Raw genomic sequence first — 19,051 nt, 5'->3', positions numbered from 1 at the left:
ATAGAGAACAAAATACTCTCTTCAGTACATTTTAAAGATACTGCAAGTTACCTCAGCTTTCCATGACCTTACAAAGGAAAGCAGCCTTGTTTGCTTATATGGTCATTGATCTCCTTGGCGACTTGAAATATCCTTATAACGTACGACAGACATATATATATATATCTCCAAAAGTGAAATTTTTTGCACTCTTTTATCTCTTATTCTTCTCTGCCCCTCCCTTAGGCTTTATTGTTATGATCTTCACACTTTGGACCCACATGTTTCCTGGTAGTTTCCCCGCCCTGTATCTCACTAGGAATTACAATGTTCTAACCCCCACGCCCCCCCAAACCCTACAACAGAGATCTCAGGGAACTCATTACAGCAAAGAAGGATACACAAGCTGAGTGACCCCTCCTGAGCAGCACAGTCAAAGTTTCAACCAGGGTGTTCTTATTTCTCAGATACACATACAGTCTCTTCTCATATTTACCTTCTTCAAAGTCAATTGCTCTTGATTCTCAAAGTGAGAAGCCCTAATAATAATTTAGCACATGTAATCAGGACATCCACCCGGGTACTTGGCAAGAAAGAAATGGTTTTGGATATCCCAAGCTTTCTGCCACTCCAGGTACCGTCAACATCTACTCACCAATGCTAGACATTCAACCCTTAATGAAAAGATAAGCCAAATTGTATTTTCAAATTGGCATATTCTCAATGCAGAAAAAGAAAAGACAACTTACACCAATACCAATGTTTGCGCATCGACAGAATACAAATCTGAAAGATCATGTGGTAAGATCTAGACTGCCATCAAGCAAAGAATGTATCCAAAAGATCATAGATGGCAGTAATCCTGGAGTCGGAAATTTTAAGTGCACAACATGTAAAGCTTGTGATTTGGTGTTAGAAACAGACAACATGTGTTTTAATGGCTACAAAATCAATCTCAAAATTTTTACCAACTGCAAAACAAAAGATATTTTAGATCTTATTATTTGCCCCTGCAAAATAGGATATGGGGGAGAAACCTCTCGTTCCCTAGCTACTAGACCTAATGAACACAGATCAGCCATACGCTTAAAGAAGTTTTCAGCTCCTTTCGTCCAATATTACGTGAACTTAAACCACACACCTGAAGACATCAATGGGATCATCCAGAAAAAGATAGAAACACGTCCAGCTATAGATCCGGAAGCCATTCGTAAACGCAGAGAAGTCTTTTGGATCTTCACTCTGAATACGCATTCACATGCTTTCAACAATGGGATCCCAAGGGATCAAGCAATTCGGTTTAATTAGATGAGCCAAATTTGTGGGTTGCATTTTTTATTAATGACCAGCAATTTTATGTAGGAGACAAGGCTTTAACTTACCAGTGTTCTTTCACCCCCATGCTGGGTGTGTTTAATCATTTAAGTCACAGAATGGTTTCCGGCGTCCGCCGGGCTTTCCAGCTAGTTCCCTACTATATGGGTTCGCATATTAGCCCTTTCTACTCCTTGGGTTTAATCTTCAGACCCTCTCTGTTTTGCCTGTACTTGTACATTTTTTTCTGGGTCTTGCTATTCAACATAGGTCCCTGTCATCTTCCATTGTACCTTTTTAACTCTATTCTTCTGAAAGATCGCTTAGTTTCAGTTATTTGTATTGATCCATGTAGACCTTACACATCTTTTCTATTCTATCTTTTCTGAACATTGCTCAGATGGTTGATACTTATTGATTCACATCGGACATTTTGCATTTTTCCAATTTTATCATCCTATCCTTAACATGAGTCTCTTCCGCCTTTCATTACACATGATTCCATTGAAGTAATGCCTGATACTAGTCAGTAGTCTATTTGGCCCATACTGTTCTCATAAGCCGATTTTAGTTTAACTGATTTCATTATCGGCTGATTCGGAACTAGCGCTCATTCTAGTGGCATATCCTACTAAAACATTCCGCTTATTATTTTTTATTATAAAAAGATTACACTCATTCTGTTTTTTCATTTGCATTTTTCACCTGTTACAACATGGCAGCCATTTTTCAAGCCTGGCGGTAGAGTCATTGCCTCCCACTTCCACTTCTGGGCCATGCTTCATGAAACACATGCCTAGCTCCGTGTGAGTGCTGCCATGCCTCTGGACCACCTGCCGTGACAGTCCTGCTTCAGTCGCAATATCGGTAAGTTACGCAGAGTTAACATCAGAGTTATATACTCCCTACACAGGTAGCTTTTACAATTTGAATTTCTTGACATTTGCGGACCGCCGAAGTTCATGGGTGCAGACCGCCAACGCTCACGGGTGCATCCGACCCTGGTGTTTCATCTAATTAAAGAACTTTCAATTGCCGAGGCCCTATTCATTTTAGGAAGTGTCCCTCCCTACTTACAAAATTAGTAAGTATAGCAACGAAGGCAGCATTGTGCACAGTCTATACCATTTTAACCAGTGGCCTCACTGCCATCTTACAATTGCTCTAGGGACCGTTTTCATCTGCCGCATTTCTTATTACGTCGACCTTCATTAATCGAACATTCCAGGCACTTCACTTCTGGAAGAAGTCCAATAAGTGGATGTTCACATAATATTTTATGTTTTATGACTTTATGATACAGCTATCCCCTTGCTTATTGTATTTCACGCTGTACCTGTAGGCTCTGGCTATTATCTTCTTTGCTGATGGCCATTCCAGTACTGATCTTCAGGCTTGACTCAGTTTGTGGCTCTTATGTGGAATTGTCCTCCATTGGTAAGAGCAGTGTTTACACACAGGTATCCCCTTAACATCTAAGGGTGCTTTATACCCACCACATATGGAACAGTATGTTAAGGGTTGAGTATATTCTCAGCATGAAGGTCCACTTGAGTGATCTATACTAAGCTATCTTCTTCAGTGGTTAATATTCACTAATTCAGCACTTGGCATCAATATTTTTCGACTTTCCTTCTTCCTCTTTTCCTTTTTTAGTCACAAATAATCTTCTATTGTGCACAACCTTTCTCATGGTAGTTAATTTGGTTGTAAGTACACATACTGTCCTTAAATATAGTTCTATACCTTTACGGCTACAAGAATTATCCATTTGCGGGCATATTACAGATTAAGACTATTCCTTAATTTGCTATTCACTTATAGATATCCGTGTGACGGATTCCTGATGAAGGCATTTTGCCAAAAGGCACGTAGCAGTAACATCGTTAAGCCCTCCACAATAAGTCAGATGGTTAGTACTTATTTATGATTTAACATGAATGTTTATAGGGAATACTATGCCTAACTGTTAATATTATGTTGGGCTGTTAGCAACATTACATTGTATCAATATCATGATTCATTGTCTTATGTTATAGAAATTAATATCTGCTATATTCACCATAAAAAAGTTAGTGAATAGCTGAGTGGAAAGTCTTTAAACGACATATTAGCATTTTTCCTAAATTGTATATTCAATAAATATTTTGTTGCTTTAAAAACAACAACTCAAATGTTGTCATTTTTTTATTATATCTATGACAAATGTATTGTTGGATTACGTCATCGGTGTATTGTTATAAGCCTGTCATTTTAGTGTATATTCCTTGCTCAAGATATGTTTCAAAGATTTACCACCATGTTTACAGCCATAACTATTATTAGCCATAATAGGAAGACAAAACATCTCCTACCCAGATCTGCGTGGATATCCAAAAATTGTTTTTACTGGCCTAAGAAAATACTGATTCTGAATAGTGTGCAATGATTTCCTTGCTGCAGGAAAACAATTTATTCCAGAAAACAAAAACTAAATATGTAACAAAATGGAGGAATCAATCAGTAGAACTGTAAAAAAACATCAACACAGTCATGAGGATCAAATTAAGTATACACTATTAGAATATAAACAGTTTAATGTTCAACAAATCTGTAATATAGCAACCTATTTTCAGATACAAAGTTGATTTCAAATCATTACCCAATGGAAGAACAAACAGAATCAGAATACATTTTCATAAAAAGTATACTAAAGCTGCTTTCAAATACACAATTAGGTCAGTTACAATATTTTTAGACACACAAACAAAAATCCTGTAATTTTCATGCATTACTAATGGATGCTAAATGTCAGGTAAGAAAGAATATTTCTATCACAACTGACATCTGTCTGTAGTTTTGTTTCTATGCTCGTCAGTATTCTCACAAGAAATACAAATGGAAAGATGTAGTATTCTTTCAAGTCTCAATTGTTCATGAACACATGCACCAAGGTAGTATAAATTAAGTAGTTGGACAGAAGCTGAAATTGGTAAGATATAATAGTTTGAGCAAGAAAGCTAAAACATCAAACTTCAATATTCTATAGAATGTGAAGTGATTACTTTGAGTAGGTATGTGGTGTGTAAAATGTACAGTTTTTCAAATTTGAGGTACATAACAAAAATAGCTAAAAAAAAAAAAACTTTAATTCCATTAAGCTGTACATGAAAAAAGAGCAATACGTGAAATTTAAAAGTTTAGTTTTACATTTTAGGGCTAATAAGTAAAAACTGAAGTTGCAATAAAAAACCAATAATAATACTGGTACATATAACAATCTGTGGGACAGTGCAATAACTATGGAACATAAAGCTGAAGTAAACAACCCATACAAGTAGTCAAGCAATATTGCAGGAAGATCATGTTTTTGATGTGCACATTCTGGTACCACAAGACTTTTGTTGCATTTAGAAAAATATATGTTAACAAATAAGAAATATAATTAAAAAAACAAACTGGAAACATTAATTAGTTGCTGCTAATAACAGAACTTTTCTCTAGGCTGATCTAATTCAAGCCCTGCTTCTTACAGACATGTTTAACAAAGTTTTATTTGCTCAAGCTAAAAATATCCTAAATGACATCATTGGCTTCATTTTTACTGGGTTCTCGAACAAAACAACAAAAAAGAACGGGTTGACAGAAAAATTATTTGAAAGACCACCACTTGTTTTGGCATATGAGATTGGTGCGGTCTCTATTAGTAGTTTGATTATTACTTTTCTGACATCTCAAACACTGAGTTCCAGAATATAAAGGCAATGTAGTCCAGTTGACCTTACTAGAAGCTGATGATTTTAAGCCACATTTCAATTAGGGGCCAAAAGTGTCATAAACAAAAAAAGAAAACATCTAAAATATACTAGTCATAAAGCATCACCACATCCATACTTCTTAGATTCGGTAAACAATACATGCTAAGCCTTGGGTGGAGAAGTCTGCCATTGTGTAGCTCACACCTTCCCATTCCAGACTAGCATAGACTGGCAGAGCCCTTGCACATTGTATTTCCATAAATGATCCATTAAAACATTTCTTTTTAAAAACAGAGTAATTTACATTAGGTTATACAACTATAGCACATTACTGGTAAACGATTATTCCAGTAGGTTTAATTGCTGCAAATGTATTACATATTAATTATTATATATTCTACAAGATAAACAATAACTCATGACTAAATGTGCTTGATATTTGGGTCAACAATAAAAGGGAATTAGTCTTTCTTCGAACCAGATCATACATTTTTATGGTACAATGGTGAAAACAAGTACATGCCGCTAGATCACTTTGAAGAGCAACAAATACAAAGCATTTTAACAGGGAAAAATAAATATATCCTACCAATATAACTAAAGTAAAAAAATAAAAAAACAGAATAATGGTAAGAGAAATGACCATGAGATTTCTAACTTAAAGCAAACAAGGTCTAGTTGTGCTTATTTTTTAAGATTTTATTCTACCTATAATGATCACAAGCTATTGAAAGAAATGGGAGCAAAGTTGACAGATTTTGCTTTAGCTTTTCAGCTTATGAATGGGATAACTTGTATTATTACAAAGGATTTCAAGAAATATCACCCAATGGACTGCATTTTAAAAAGGTGATGTATTTGTATAAGCTAAGTTCTACATGCCCAAGTGTGCCAATATTTCAGCTTAGGTGTACCCTTCACTTTGACAATTCTGAAGACTTGAGAACAGGTCTACGAACTGTTTGTAGAAGTGAAAATAATAATTCCTGAGGACTTGCTGTGTTTTGACCGGAGACCTACTGTCAACCCCATAGTCATTCCAAAGTGTAGGGTGTCACCTGTTAGAACAGAGGTATCCATATTAGCCTAACGTATTGCTCTAGTCCATCCACGGATATTGCAAGTTACCTTAGAGAACGTTAATTTTTCTTGGTCATCACCCACTCCCACTGATTGACAGAAATGCTATTCTGCTACCTGTTGACAGATTTCCAGAGCAGAAATAATTAAAAAAAAAGGTGTGGCATTTGATAAGTAGTGCTAGTGCTGGCAGCTGCTGTTTATGAGTGGTCCCTCATAAGGAAAGGGGATGGCTAAGACGCAAGGAGGGCTGGGACAATGCACAAAGCAAGTGAGCAGAGCTCAGTAGGGTCCAAGGTATCCAAGTACAATTTTATAATTGATAATTAACTTCTGCAATACCAGAAAACGCATTGTAAACGAGACGTGGGGGGGGGGGGAACAGAGGGATTATAATTTAGAGTACCTTAACAATGCTGGGCCAATTTTCCATTAAGGGATATTGGATGTTCATAAAAATTTAAGATAATTGCAGTATGTATTGAATTGAAAGAATGTGTGAATTCTAGATTGCCTACTGTACGCACTCATGTTTTTCCACATGTGAAACTGGTTAAAGTGCACACCATTTGAGATACATAAATCATAATTAAAAGAACATGTGCCATTCACAAGAAAACGCCTGGCTTGAACCCTTGAAGAACACTATAAAATCTGCATTGAACAAATGCATACATGGAGTTTATACAAAGGATTTGCAGTGATGTAGTAAATTAGTGTTTTTTTCTTTTACAAAACTGCAGACTTTCTACATGCTGAATGCAGACTGTTTTCATGTCAATAGAATGTTATTATCCAGTCCTAAGTGTGACAGCATACTGAATATTTTAGGTACATTAATTTACACTATATATAAATATATAGACAATTATAGATAGTTATTTTTTCTTTTCCGCTTTTCCTTCTTCATCCCCTTTCAAGAAGAACAAAGGAAACATTCCTAAAAGGCATCCTATGGTTACTCCTATTGCCTTACCCTGCACAAGGGGACAAAAGAAGAAAGCCATTAGCAAATATCCAAAGACAGTTCAAAATACCATTTGATTTTTAAGGAGTAATTTAAATAAACATTCCAACGTATTAAAACTCATTCCACTGAATGAGCAATAGCACTTGTGTGAACAAGCCAGATATCTATGCTACTTACTTTTTTCAACAATTGCCCATTGCACAAAGAAACTAACTTGTTTAAGGTGTCCTTTATATATAGGGTGTCCTTTCGACTGGTATGTAATTCTGAAAAAGAATTCTGGAGTACTACTGGTAAAAGACAATACTCATAGTTTAACTCGGAGTGCACAATTGCAAGCTTAAAAGGACACATGAACACTTTCCACTAGGTGGAAAGTTCGGCATATGTAAATCTGACCTTTCTTTCTCCACATTACGAATACTTGGGAACTTCTTCTGCCCCACCAAGAAATTTTAATTTAGATGTGTTCTTGGAAGGGGTAATATACCAGGTGCGATGATTTCACATTTGAGGGCGTGCACCTAACTTTGCATACAGGACCTTGTTGAAATGCTGATAAACCTTTCCCTACCATTACATTTCTGACTGACCAAATTCACCAACACTTACAACATTTCTATAGTTCCCAATTATAATTCTGCTAATCAAAACTGGAATTTTGGACTTGCAAGTGTATTGATTTATGCACCTCGATTGAGCATTGATGAGTAAGTACCTTTGTGAGTCAGGTCCTCCATGCCAATGTTTTCAACACCAATAGTCTAATATTACTATTTATTCCCTATATTCCCTGATGATAGTAAGCAATTTGTACAAATTGTGCCAACATGAAGAAATTCTTTAAATGTTGGACTGGTTTATGTTGTGTTACTATGTGCTTCTATGATACTCTAAATTCACATTCAGTCATTGAACTTAAATAGAAAGGTCGGACAGATAACGTAGAAAATGCAAAATATATTATAATGTTATTTTAGTAAAAAAATATGTACAAATAGCTTTTGAGGCCATTCTATTAATTTACTATTCTTTAGGGAAAAACTGAGGTGAACAATGGAAAAGAACTGAATCTTTAAAAGTTGCATAATTGCATTTTGCACATGAAGTCAAATAAAGAAATATACTCACAAAGTGTGCACTAAGACGTGTTTGCCACATATCCGCTTGTTTAGGTGTTAGATCAGGTATTGGGAGACCTAGTCTTGAAGATAATGCTTCAACATAACCAGCAAGTCTAGGAATAATAAGAATGTTATTAGGTTTAACAGGTAAACAAACTGTACACTATGGGAGTTGGATACAATTGTTAATAAGCTGCAACAAGTAAAGGAGCTCTATACAAAGTAAGCCAATGCAAACACACAAATTAAATATAATCTTAACTATTTTAAATTATGCATGAATGTTCACTTCACCTACTTATAAAGGGCTACAGATTCTCGATATGCACACCAAGATAGACAAAATATTATATCTATTTCTATTATATTTCACTTAAAAAACCAAAGGTTACAGAGATATTATAGTTAGGAAATAACATTTAAAAAACCTTCTAAATTCACTGGAAAAATACTTACATACCCAGGCATTCAGGCACACAAAAACACACAAATACTCACTCACTCATGTGTACAGTCTCTCACATACCACTCACTCTTCTATACACCACATACACAACCATTCACTCACCCATAGAGAAACTCCCACAGCCACTTACCTTAGTAAGTATGTTTAACATTTAGTAACTTTTAGAAAACAATCACTGGATGATGTCACTGACCATGTCATGAGCGATGTAAGCCGCGCATTGGGGTGGCGTAAGTTATAGTTAGCTCAGCTAACTATAGCTGCTGAATTTCTCAGGTTTTGTACGAGTGAAATGTCAGCCTAACTAGAACATCCTGTAACCTATAGTTTTTTCAGTGAATTTCTAAGGTTTTTCAAATTCTTTTTCCTAAATATAACATCCCTGTAACCTTATATGTTTTTTTAAACTAGTAGTTGTGTTTGTAGAGTGGTGGAGAAAGGGGGCGGGGCTTACAAGCAGCTCTCTGGACGCTGTGTTGGACTTACTGAAGGCAACAGGAGGGGTTGTTCACCCCCAAGAACCCTTGGCAGCCAAAGGGAGTTCATCTCTTAACCATGAGTGTCAGAAGGAAACATGAGGGTCCATGTAGACCTTACACATCTTTTCTATTCTATCTTTTCTGAACATTGCTATGATGGTTGATACTTATTGATTCACATCGGACATTTTGCATTTTTCCAATTTTATCATCCTATCCTTAACATGAGTCTCTTCCGCCTTTCATTACACATGATTCCATTTAAGTAATGCCTGATACTAGTCACTAGTCTATTTGGCCCATACTGTTCTCATAAGCCGATTTTAGTTTAACTGATATCATTATCGGCTGATTTGGAACTAGCCCTCATTCTAGTGGCATATCCTACTAAAACATTCCGCTTATTATTTTTTATTATAAAAAGATTACACTCATTCTGTTTTTTCATTTGCATTTTTCACCTGTTACAACATGGCGGCCATTTTTCAAGCCTGGCGGTAGAGTCATTGCCTCCCACTTCTGGGCCATGCTTCATGAAACACATGCCTAGCTCCGTGTGAGCGCTGTCATGCCTCTGGACCACCTGCCGTGACAGTCCTGCTTCAGTCCCAATATCGGTAAGTTACGCAGAGTTAACATCAGAGTTATATACTCCCTACACAGGTAGCTTTTACAATTTGAATTTCTTGACATTTGAAGACCGCCGAAGTTCATGGCTGCAGACCGCCAACGCTCACTGGTGCATCCGACCCTGGTGTTTCATCTAATTAAAGAACTTTCAATTGCCGAGGCCCTATTCATTTTAGGAAGTGTCCCTCCCTACTTACAAAATTAGTAAGTATAGCAACGAAGGCAGCATTGTGCACAGTCTATACCATTTTAACCAGTGGCCTCACTGCCATCTTACAATTGCTCTAGGGACCGTTTTCATCTGCCGCATTTCTTATTACGTCGACCTTCATTAATCGAACATTCCAGGCACTTCACTTCTGGAAGAAGTCCAATAAGTGGATGTTCACATAATATTTTATGTTTTATGTTGCCCAGACTTTATGATACAGCTATCCCCTTGCTTATTGTATTTCACGTTGTACCTGTAGGCGCTGGCTATTATCTTCTTTGCTGATGGGCATTCCAGTACTGATCTTCAGGCTCGACTCAGTTTGTGGCTCTTATGTGGAATTGTCCTCCATTGGTAAGAGCAGTGTTTACACACAGGTATCCCCTTAACATCTAAGGGTGCTTTATACCCACCACATATGGAACAGTATGTTAAGGGTTGAGTATATTCTCAGCATGAAGGTGCACTCGAGTGATCTATACTAAGCTATCTTCTTCAGTGGTTAATTTTCACTAATTCAGCACTTGGCATCAATATTTTTCGATTTTCCTTCTTCCTCTTTTCCTTTTTTAGTCACAAATAATCTTCTATAGTGCACAACCTTTCTCATGGTAGTTAATTTGGTTGTAAGTACACATACTGTCCTTAAATATAGTCCTATACCTTTACGGCTACAAGAATTATCCATTTGCGGGCATATTACAGATTAAGACTATTCCTTAATTTGCTATTCACTTACAGATATCCGTGTGACGGATTCCTGATAATGGCATTTTGCCAAAAGGCACGTAGCAGTAACATCGTTAAGCCCTCCACAATAAGTCAGATGGTTAGTACTTATTTATGATTTAACATGAATGTTTATAGGGAATACTATGCCTAACTGTTAATATTATGTTGGGCTGTTAGCAACATTACATTGTATCAATATCATGATTCATTGTTTTATGTTATAGAAATTAATATCTGCTATATTCACCATAAAAAAGTTAGTGAATAGCTGAGTGGAAAGTCTTTAAACGACATATTAGCATTTTTCTTAAATTGTATATTCAATAAATATTTTGTTGCTTTAAAAACAACAACTCAAATGTTGTCATTTTTTATTATATCTATGACAAATGTATTGTTGGATAACGTCATCTGTGTATTGTTATAAGCCTGTCATTTTAGTGTATATTCCTTGCTCAAGATATGTTTCAAAGATTTACCACCATGTTTACAGCCATAACTATTATTAGCCATAATAGGAAGACAAAACATCTCCTACCCAGATCTGCGTGGATATCCAAAAATTGTTTTTACTGGCCTAAGAAAATACTGATTCTGAATAGTGTGCAATGATTTCCTTGCTGCAGGAAAACAATTTATTCCAGAAAACAAAAACTAAATATGTAACAAAATGGAGGAATCAATCAGTAGAACTGTAAAAAAACATCAACACAGTCATGAGGATCAAATTAAGTATACACTATTAGAATATAAACAGTTTAATGTTCAACAAATCTGTAATATAGCTACCTATTTTCAGATACAAAGTTGATTTCAAATCATTACCCAATGGAAGAACAAACAGAATCAGAATACATTTTCATAAAAAGTATCCTAAAGCTGCTTTCAAATACACAATTAGGTCGAGGAGGCGCTAGGGGGCGCACAGCGGAATGGCTGCCTGACCGAGCAGCTCCGCCGGGAGGATCATGTAGCAGCGCTTTAAGGTTGTTTACGCTGCATGTCTAAAACTCTGAAGCGCATGATGTTATGTGTAACCGTCGTGGGAACACTCGACATGCATCACATGAGCTGAATAAGCTCTCTTCTGGACAATAACACTGCCGACAGGAGGAGGGTGTCCAGCGCTGTCATGGCGCCCGCTCGCCGCTTCAGGATTTAACCACTGCACCAGCACTGAATACAGGACCCCCCGCACGACACAGACCGTGACAGATATCGGGAGACTAGCGCCGGTCGGATTGATGACCTTCTCCAACGCGCAACCAGACTCCAGGTCAGTGCCACATCATTTCTGCGAGGGGACATATTAAACGGAGACCTAACGCACAAAATGGCGGCAAAGATGAAGCATTAACGGAGATCGCCGAGAACCCCCACCGGGCAGTCAAACTCCCGCAAATGCAGGTACAGCGCTTGTTTTTGTACAATACTAGTGGCGTGTGGGGGTGCATCCTACTCAGATGAACACACGCACCCTGTGACATTGACTGGGCACAAGATGGCGGCGCCAACCACTCGGAAATGTATTGGCGGCGGAAAGTGAGATTGCGACTTGTCACCAATTCAATGTGCCTGTAGCACTGTCCGGCTTGGCTCCTATGATCCAGGGCTTGAGGCATTCTCCCATCACCGCCGCGTCCACAGGCTGACGGCGCCGCTGACATCGCGCCACCGCCCATCCCCCCTCGACATCCTTGGGAGTAGTTCACCGTGAGCTCTGTTCGGCAGGGGACGGCGCTACTAACACCATCCGGCCGCCTCCACGACCGGACTACAGCCTCCATCTGCAAACACACCAGGACGCCGAGCACTCAACCCTGCATACACGGCAAGCTCACCGCGACACCGCCATCGCGCCTCGGCACTCCCTACACTGATCGTTTGGGTGCTCACCACGGTCATAGCGGCCCAAGGGGAAAGGAGTAAATCAGCACGGAACAACCACCCCTGTGGCCACATCCACGCACGAAGGTGCATAAAATGATATCATAGACGTGATGAACCCTGCGCTCACATAGTCACACGGGGGCTGTAGCCTAGTCATCCACCCTGTACCATCCAAAAGCGACAACACGCCGTTGGACTATACCGCCCAGCATAACGTAAGCAGACTGATCTGCGCAGGGGAAGCTTGACAACTCTCTGCACCACGTGGGTCCACTAGCGACGAGCAGTGCCACAGGCGGTACCTAATTCCAACTACACCACAACCCCAGGGGGGGGCACCCCCAACCTCAACAAGCCATGGGCAAACCCGACAGACAGCAATCCAGACTCACCTTCGAGGCACGCAAAGCACCAAAGGGCCACACTGAGACGGTGGACGAAGACGCAGCGAATGGTCATTCGGAAGAAAACAACATGGTAGACATCCTCAAGGCCATTAAAACCAACCTCCAAGATATTAACGGTAAACTTGACAATCTAACGGGCCGCATGGACAGAATGCATGCAAAAATGGAGCAACATGGGGAAAGACTGGATGACGCGGAGAAACGTATATCCACGGTCGAAGATGACACTCATGACACCACCGCGAAATGCACGGGCATGGAGAAAGTCCTGGAGGTGATCAAAGCAAAGGCGGAGGAGTTGGAGGCCCGCTCGCGTCGAAACAAAATACGCATCGCGGGCCTTCCCGAGACGACCAACACGGGACGCATGGAGCCTTACATCGAACAGTTATGCAAAGATATCTTTGGCGAGAGTTCTATGTCCTCTGTGTTCATCGTCGAAAGGGCGCACAGGTCGTTGGCGCCGAAACCACCGACGGGGGCAACTCCTCGGCCCATAATTGCCCGGGTACTAAACTACAGAGACAGGGACACCATCCTACGACTTGCGAGGGAAAAAGGCTCCATCACCCATCAAGGTAACAAATTGGACTTTTACCCGGATCACACCTATGCAGTCCAACAGGCAAGAAAGGAATTCAACACCGCCAAGACCAAACTGCGAGAACTCCAAATTCCATATGCCATGCTATATCCAGCGCGCCTTAAAGTCACATGGGAGGACAAACCGGTTTTCCTGACAACCCCAAAGGCGGCCTTGGACTTCATTAAAAAGGTGGCGTACAGGGGCAATAAGGTGAACCACAGTAAGAACTCACCAGAAACGGAGTAAGGTAAGGTGACGATCTGCTGCACTAAAACTTTGATATGTAATATACTTGTCACTAGCTGCCTTACGACGTGGCCCCCCCCCCCAAGCCAGGTCCGGCTAGCTTGCAGAATTCTACACATTCGGAGACCGCAAAGGAATAGACAATGTTATGCTGGCTGACACCTGTGTAACACCTCATCACAATGCGATGATCTAAACAACCCGGGCTATGTCACCAGACTCACGACCTTCCTGATGTGAGATAACGGCTTTATTGTCTTGATGTGATATGTAATATACTTGTCACTAGCTGCCTTACGACGTGGCCCCCCCCCCCCAAGCCAGGTCCGGCTAGCTTGCAGAATTCTACACATTCGGAGACCGCAAAGGAATAGACAATGTTATGCTGGCTGACACCTGTGTAACACCTCATCACAATGCGATGATCTAAACAACCCGGGCTATGTCACCAGACTCACGACCTTCCTGATGTGAGATAACGGCTTTATTGTCTTGATGCAACATGTAGGATGCTGTTGAGTGGACATAGACTGTGACTCTCCTCATACACTTGATGTTGACAACTATGTCATCAGTATGATACAAGCAGCTACCTCTCTACCTGTTGCTAATACCGTGTTACACTTTCAACCTAAACTCTGCATTTATAAATTATGATCTGACCCCGTCCTTTTAGTAGGATGGCGTAAGTGCACCCCCGGCGGACCTCCTCATGGGAGATCCCCCAAAAAGTTATGGTTATCGAAGAAGTTACTCAGGGGATATGGCTTCAGCAAAATTGGGTTGCTGATGTGGGTGGGTGTGGGACCAGTTGGGGTTTAGTTAAGCCGAAGATGCCAGTGTATTTGAGACGCATTGCTGATACCCGTAGCAAGTTCAAAAAATGTGACATCAATAGCCCTCACTGTCTGGTAACATGTACTGCACTTAATGACTTTCAGCCGAAACATATATGGTTATGTGTCATTTCAATGATGTATTATGGCTAGAAGTAATGAGTTGAACCTGTTGACATGGAACGTGCGGGGAATTGTTAACCCAAAAAAAACTAGACAAATATTTGCGAGTCTGGATAGACACCACATAGACATTGCGTTATTGCAAGAAACACATATAGCTCCGACTATGTCCAGAAAGATTGGGTCCAAGTGGGCTGAGTCATGCCACTCGTCCACATACTCTTCCTATTCCAGAGGAGTGATGACACTGGTCAGGAAAGGTGTTAACTATAGAATTGACAGATCCATCTCGGACCCGAACGGTAGATATGTAATTATATCCGGGCTACTACGTGGCCAACTCCTCACACTGGTGAATGTTTACGGTCCTAATGTAGACTCCCCCAAATTTTTCCAAGAGCTGTGGAATAGAATGGTGGAATTCACTGACACGACTATCATCTGGGGTGGGGATCTAAATGTTGCACTGAATGACACACTAGACCGTTCGGGTACCACCTCAGAACCACACAAACAAGCTAGAAGCAAGATACATGACATGATGACCACTTTCCCACTACACGATATCTGGAGAGCCAGGAATCCAGATGTGACTGCTGCCACCCACATTAATGCTATGTACGGAAGCTGGTCCAGAATAGACTACTGGTTGGGGACTGACGGTGCACTGCTGTGGACGGACAACGTCTCTACACTCCCCAGGACTATATCGGACCACAATCCGATCAGGTTGCAGGTTCGAATCCCACACTACACACCCCCGCCTTTCAGCTGGCGTTTTAATGCCAAAGCACTTCTAGACCCCCTATATGCGGATAAAATAGCGACTGCAGTCACGGAATACTTCCAATTCAACGTGGCATCAGTCGAAGACCCGGGCACACTTTGGGAAGCATTTAAAGTAACAATGAGAGGGGTCTGTATTAGCACCAAAGTGGGAATCCTGCGAGACATTAGAGACCAAATACAGAAATGTGAGGCTAAGATAAGAACGCTTGAAATGGAATATGATAGGACACAGGATGCTACTGTATTGGGGGAATTGCGGAAAGCATTCACAGAACATCAAACATATGCCACCGACGAACTAAAATATGTTACTAAACGTCCTCTGGCCAAACAGTATGGAGAGGGAGGGAGGCCTGGAAGAATACTTGCATCGAAAATTTGTGAGGGAAGAACACCTCAGACCATCACCCAGATCAAAGACACCGCAGGCATCCCCCTGACACAACCCGAAGACATACTACGAAGTTTTGTAGATAATTATAGCACACTGTACACGTCCAAACCCACTCCACCCCAGGCAGAAACATTGGACTATCTAAACGATACAGCCATCGCCTGGTTATCGGACAGACAGCGGGAATACCTTGCACTGCCGATTACAGTAGAAGAGGTAAAAGACGTTATTCGCTCCTTGCCTAATGGCAAAGCACCCGGCCCAGACGGCTTTACCTGTGAATTTTATAAAACATACGCAGACACCTTAGCACCACACCTAGTTGCCATGTATGGAAATGCATTTGATCGGGCCACACTTCCACCATCCCTACGAGAAGCGGTACTAATAACGCTGTTAAAACCCAACAAGGACCCTAACTGCTGTGATTCCTACAGGCCCCTTTCGTTGCTCAACGTAGACTCGAAGATATTGGCCAAATTACTGGCAGTCAGATTACAGCCCTTGATGACTAATTTGATATTGCCAGACCAAGCTGGGTTCATACCCACTAGAGCAACTTCCCACAATACGAGAACACTGTTCGCACTTTCACACTTTTTAACTCCTGACACTAAAGCGGTAGCGGTCATGCTTGATGCTGCCAAAGCATTCGATTCAATTGAATGGTCATACCTACTTACAATTCTCCAGCGAATGGGCTTTCCGCCACGGTTTATAACATGGGTGAAGCTCCTGTATACCGACCCAGTAGCCAGGGTCCGAGTAAACGGTTATATTTCCAGCCCCTTCCAAATTGGCCGAGGCACAAGACAAGGTTGCCCTCTGTCCCCATTATTATTCGCACTCGCGCTGGAACCACTAGCCTGCATCATCAGACAATCATATAACCACTCAGCTCTACATTTCCCAGGTCGACCTCTGCATATTTCTATGTATGCGGATGACATGCTGTTATACATTAGGGACCCTGAACAAAATATGAACCCAATTCTACGTGAGTATATCAAATTTGGCAGACACTCAGGTTTGCAGATTAACTGGGACAAGTCAGTAATAATCCCTCTTACAGACACCACAGCCCGGCATTCCATAGATTTCCCATTGGATTGGCAGACAGATCCGGTCCGCTATTTAGGGATCTGGTACAGCAGAGACCCTGAAGAAGTCATCCGCGTAAACTACGGCAGAGTTCTGGACAAACTGAAAGGTCAAGTGGACCGATGGATACAACTGCCGCTATCACTAGCCGACCGTATTGCCATAGTCAAAATGAATATCCTCCCCAAGCTCCTATACCTGTTTAACAATATACCAATCACGCCCCCGAAAGCGGTGTTCAAAAATATAACCACGATGGTTCTAAGACTCATCTGGGCGGGTAGGCAGGCACGCATAGATTTGCGAATTCTAACCTTGCCCTATGAAAAAGGTGGCTTCTGTGTTCCTGACTTTTACCTGTACTACCTATGTGCCCAGGCACAGTATATCGCGTACTGGTATCACACGGTTCCCTATCTAACACACACGGCGGTGGAGGAAGGGGACGCCTTTCCAATTCCGCTTACTGCGATGCTCACGCATAAGCGTCCACCGTTACACGCAGCGGATATTAACACAGTGGACACGACGGTAGCCGCCTGGGGCTCTATAAGCCGCCTAACACACAAAATGCCCCTCTACGCACCAGCGATGCCGTTACACCACCACCCCCACATATCTGTCACTAATGAACAAGTAGGAATGGGTCTTCTAAAACAGGCCGGTATTGACACGTTAGGAGATCTCTATCATGATGGCGTCTTCAGGACCATAGACGATTTATCGTATATCAGTAACCAAACTGCCCTGTTTCGCTTCACATATTACAGGTTACAAAGAGCAATTCGGGATCTATACCCAAACTATCCGACTGAACCCGCCTGCATGGACGCGCTGCAGTGCGTCATCACCTCCTCAAACTCAACACACCTAGTTGCACGATTATACAAACTGGTCCAAAGCGAGATCCCATTCACATCCACTAAAGCATGGGCACGCTGGAATGAATGCCTATCAGACCCCCTAACTGAAAAAGAATGGTTCACCACCTGCACCCTAATTAAGCTACTCACTCCTAATGGCAATTTACGCATACTACACCTAAAGTACCTACATCAATCATACCACACCCCATCACGTCTACACAGGTTTGGGCTGCGGGAGGATGCCAAATGTAAAAGATGTGGGGAGCAGGATGCAGACTTCATTCACCTAGCCTGGTCATGCCCGAAAATACAAGACTACTGGGGGCAAGTGATTGTAATTCTCAGGAGAATGGTGGGAATGGAGTTTGACTGCACTATACAATTGTGTCTCCTAGGCCTGCTACAAGGGGTAAAAGCAGGGAAACGTAAATATTGTGCAATCGCCCTACTGTTAGCCAAAAGGCAAATATCACAATGTTGGGGCGGCACTAGAGTCCCAAACACGAAACAATGGCTCAAGGACCTAGCGCATTGCAAGACTCAATTGCTGACTTATGAAGAAGAGCTTCCAGCAAAGTCTAGACCGAAAGACTATTGGACTTATCTAACGAACTATTTGCAGAATGTGACCAACTCGGAATCTCCGTGAACCTGTCGGTCACTAGCCCCACTTATCTCAGGTTTACTAGGTGACATTTGTACACTGAATCACTGTTGCCGGGTATAATGTATAAGACTATAGTGATGTCTAATGGTTATAATGCATGTTGGGAGGACGGATGCGGGAATGTACTGGTATCTGTTGTATTACCATTTCTGATGGTTGTACTTACTTGTTTTGAAAATCAATAAAAAGATTTAAAAAAAAAAAAATACACAATTAGGTCAGTTACAATATTTTTAGACACACAAACAAAAATCCTGTAATGTTCATGCATTACTAATGAATGCTAAATGTCAGGTAAGAAAGAATACTTCTATCACAACTGACATCTGTCTGTAGTTTTGTTTCTATGCTCCGTCAGTATTCTCTATGGGTGCGAATGCAGAGTGGCGGAGAAAGGGGGCAGGGCCTCTGATGACCTCTCAGC

At 41.0% G+C, this 19,051-nt stretch overlaps 1 protein-coding gene across 1 annotated transcript in view; it reads right to left on the bottom strand.

Moving 5' to 3' along the window:
- Positions 1-3,851: 3,851 nt before the first annotated feature.
- Positions 3,852-19,051, bottom strand: part of TMEM65 (transmembrane protein 65) — a 293,983-nt gene continuing 278,783 nt past the window's right edge. The window contains exons 6-7 of the mRNA XM_078686794.1: positions 8,212-8,317; positions 3,852-7,087 (exon numbers count right to left, since the gene is read on the bottom strand). Of these exons, the coding sequence (XP_078542920.1) occupies positions 6,989-7,087; positions 8,212-8,317 (205 nt within the window). The 3' untranslated portion in view covers positions 3,852-6,988. The remainder of the gene's footprint in view (positions 7,088-8,211; positions 8,318-19,051) is intronic.

The sequence above is a fragment of the Lissotriton helveticus genome, chromosome 4_1 (genome assembly GCF_964261635.1).
Source record: "Lissotriton helveticus chromosome 4_1, aLisHel1.1, whole genome shotgun sequence".
NCBI lineage: Eukaryota > Metazoa > Chordata > Amphibia > Caudata > Salamandridae > Lissotriton > Lissotriton helveticus.
This window is presented reverse-complemented; position numbering and strand designations above follow the sequence as displayed.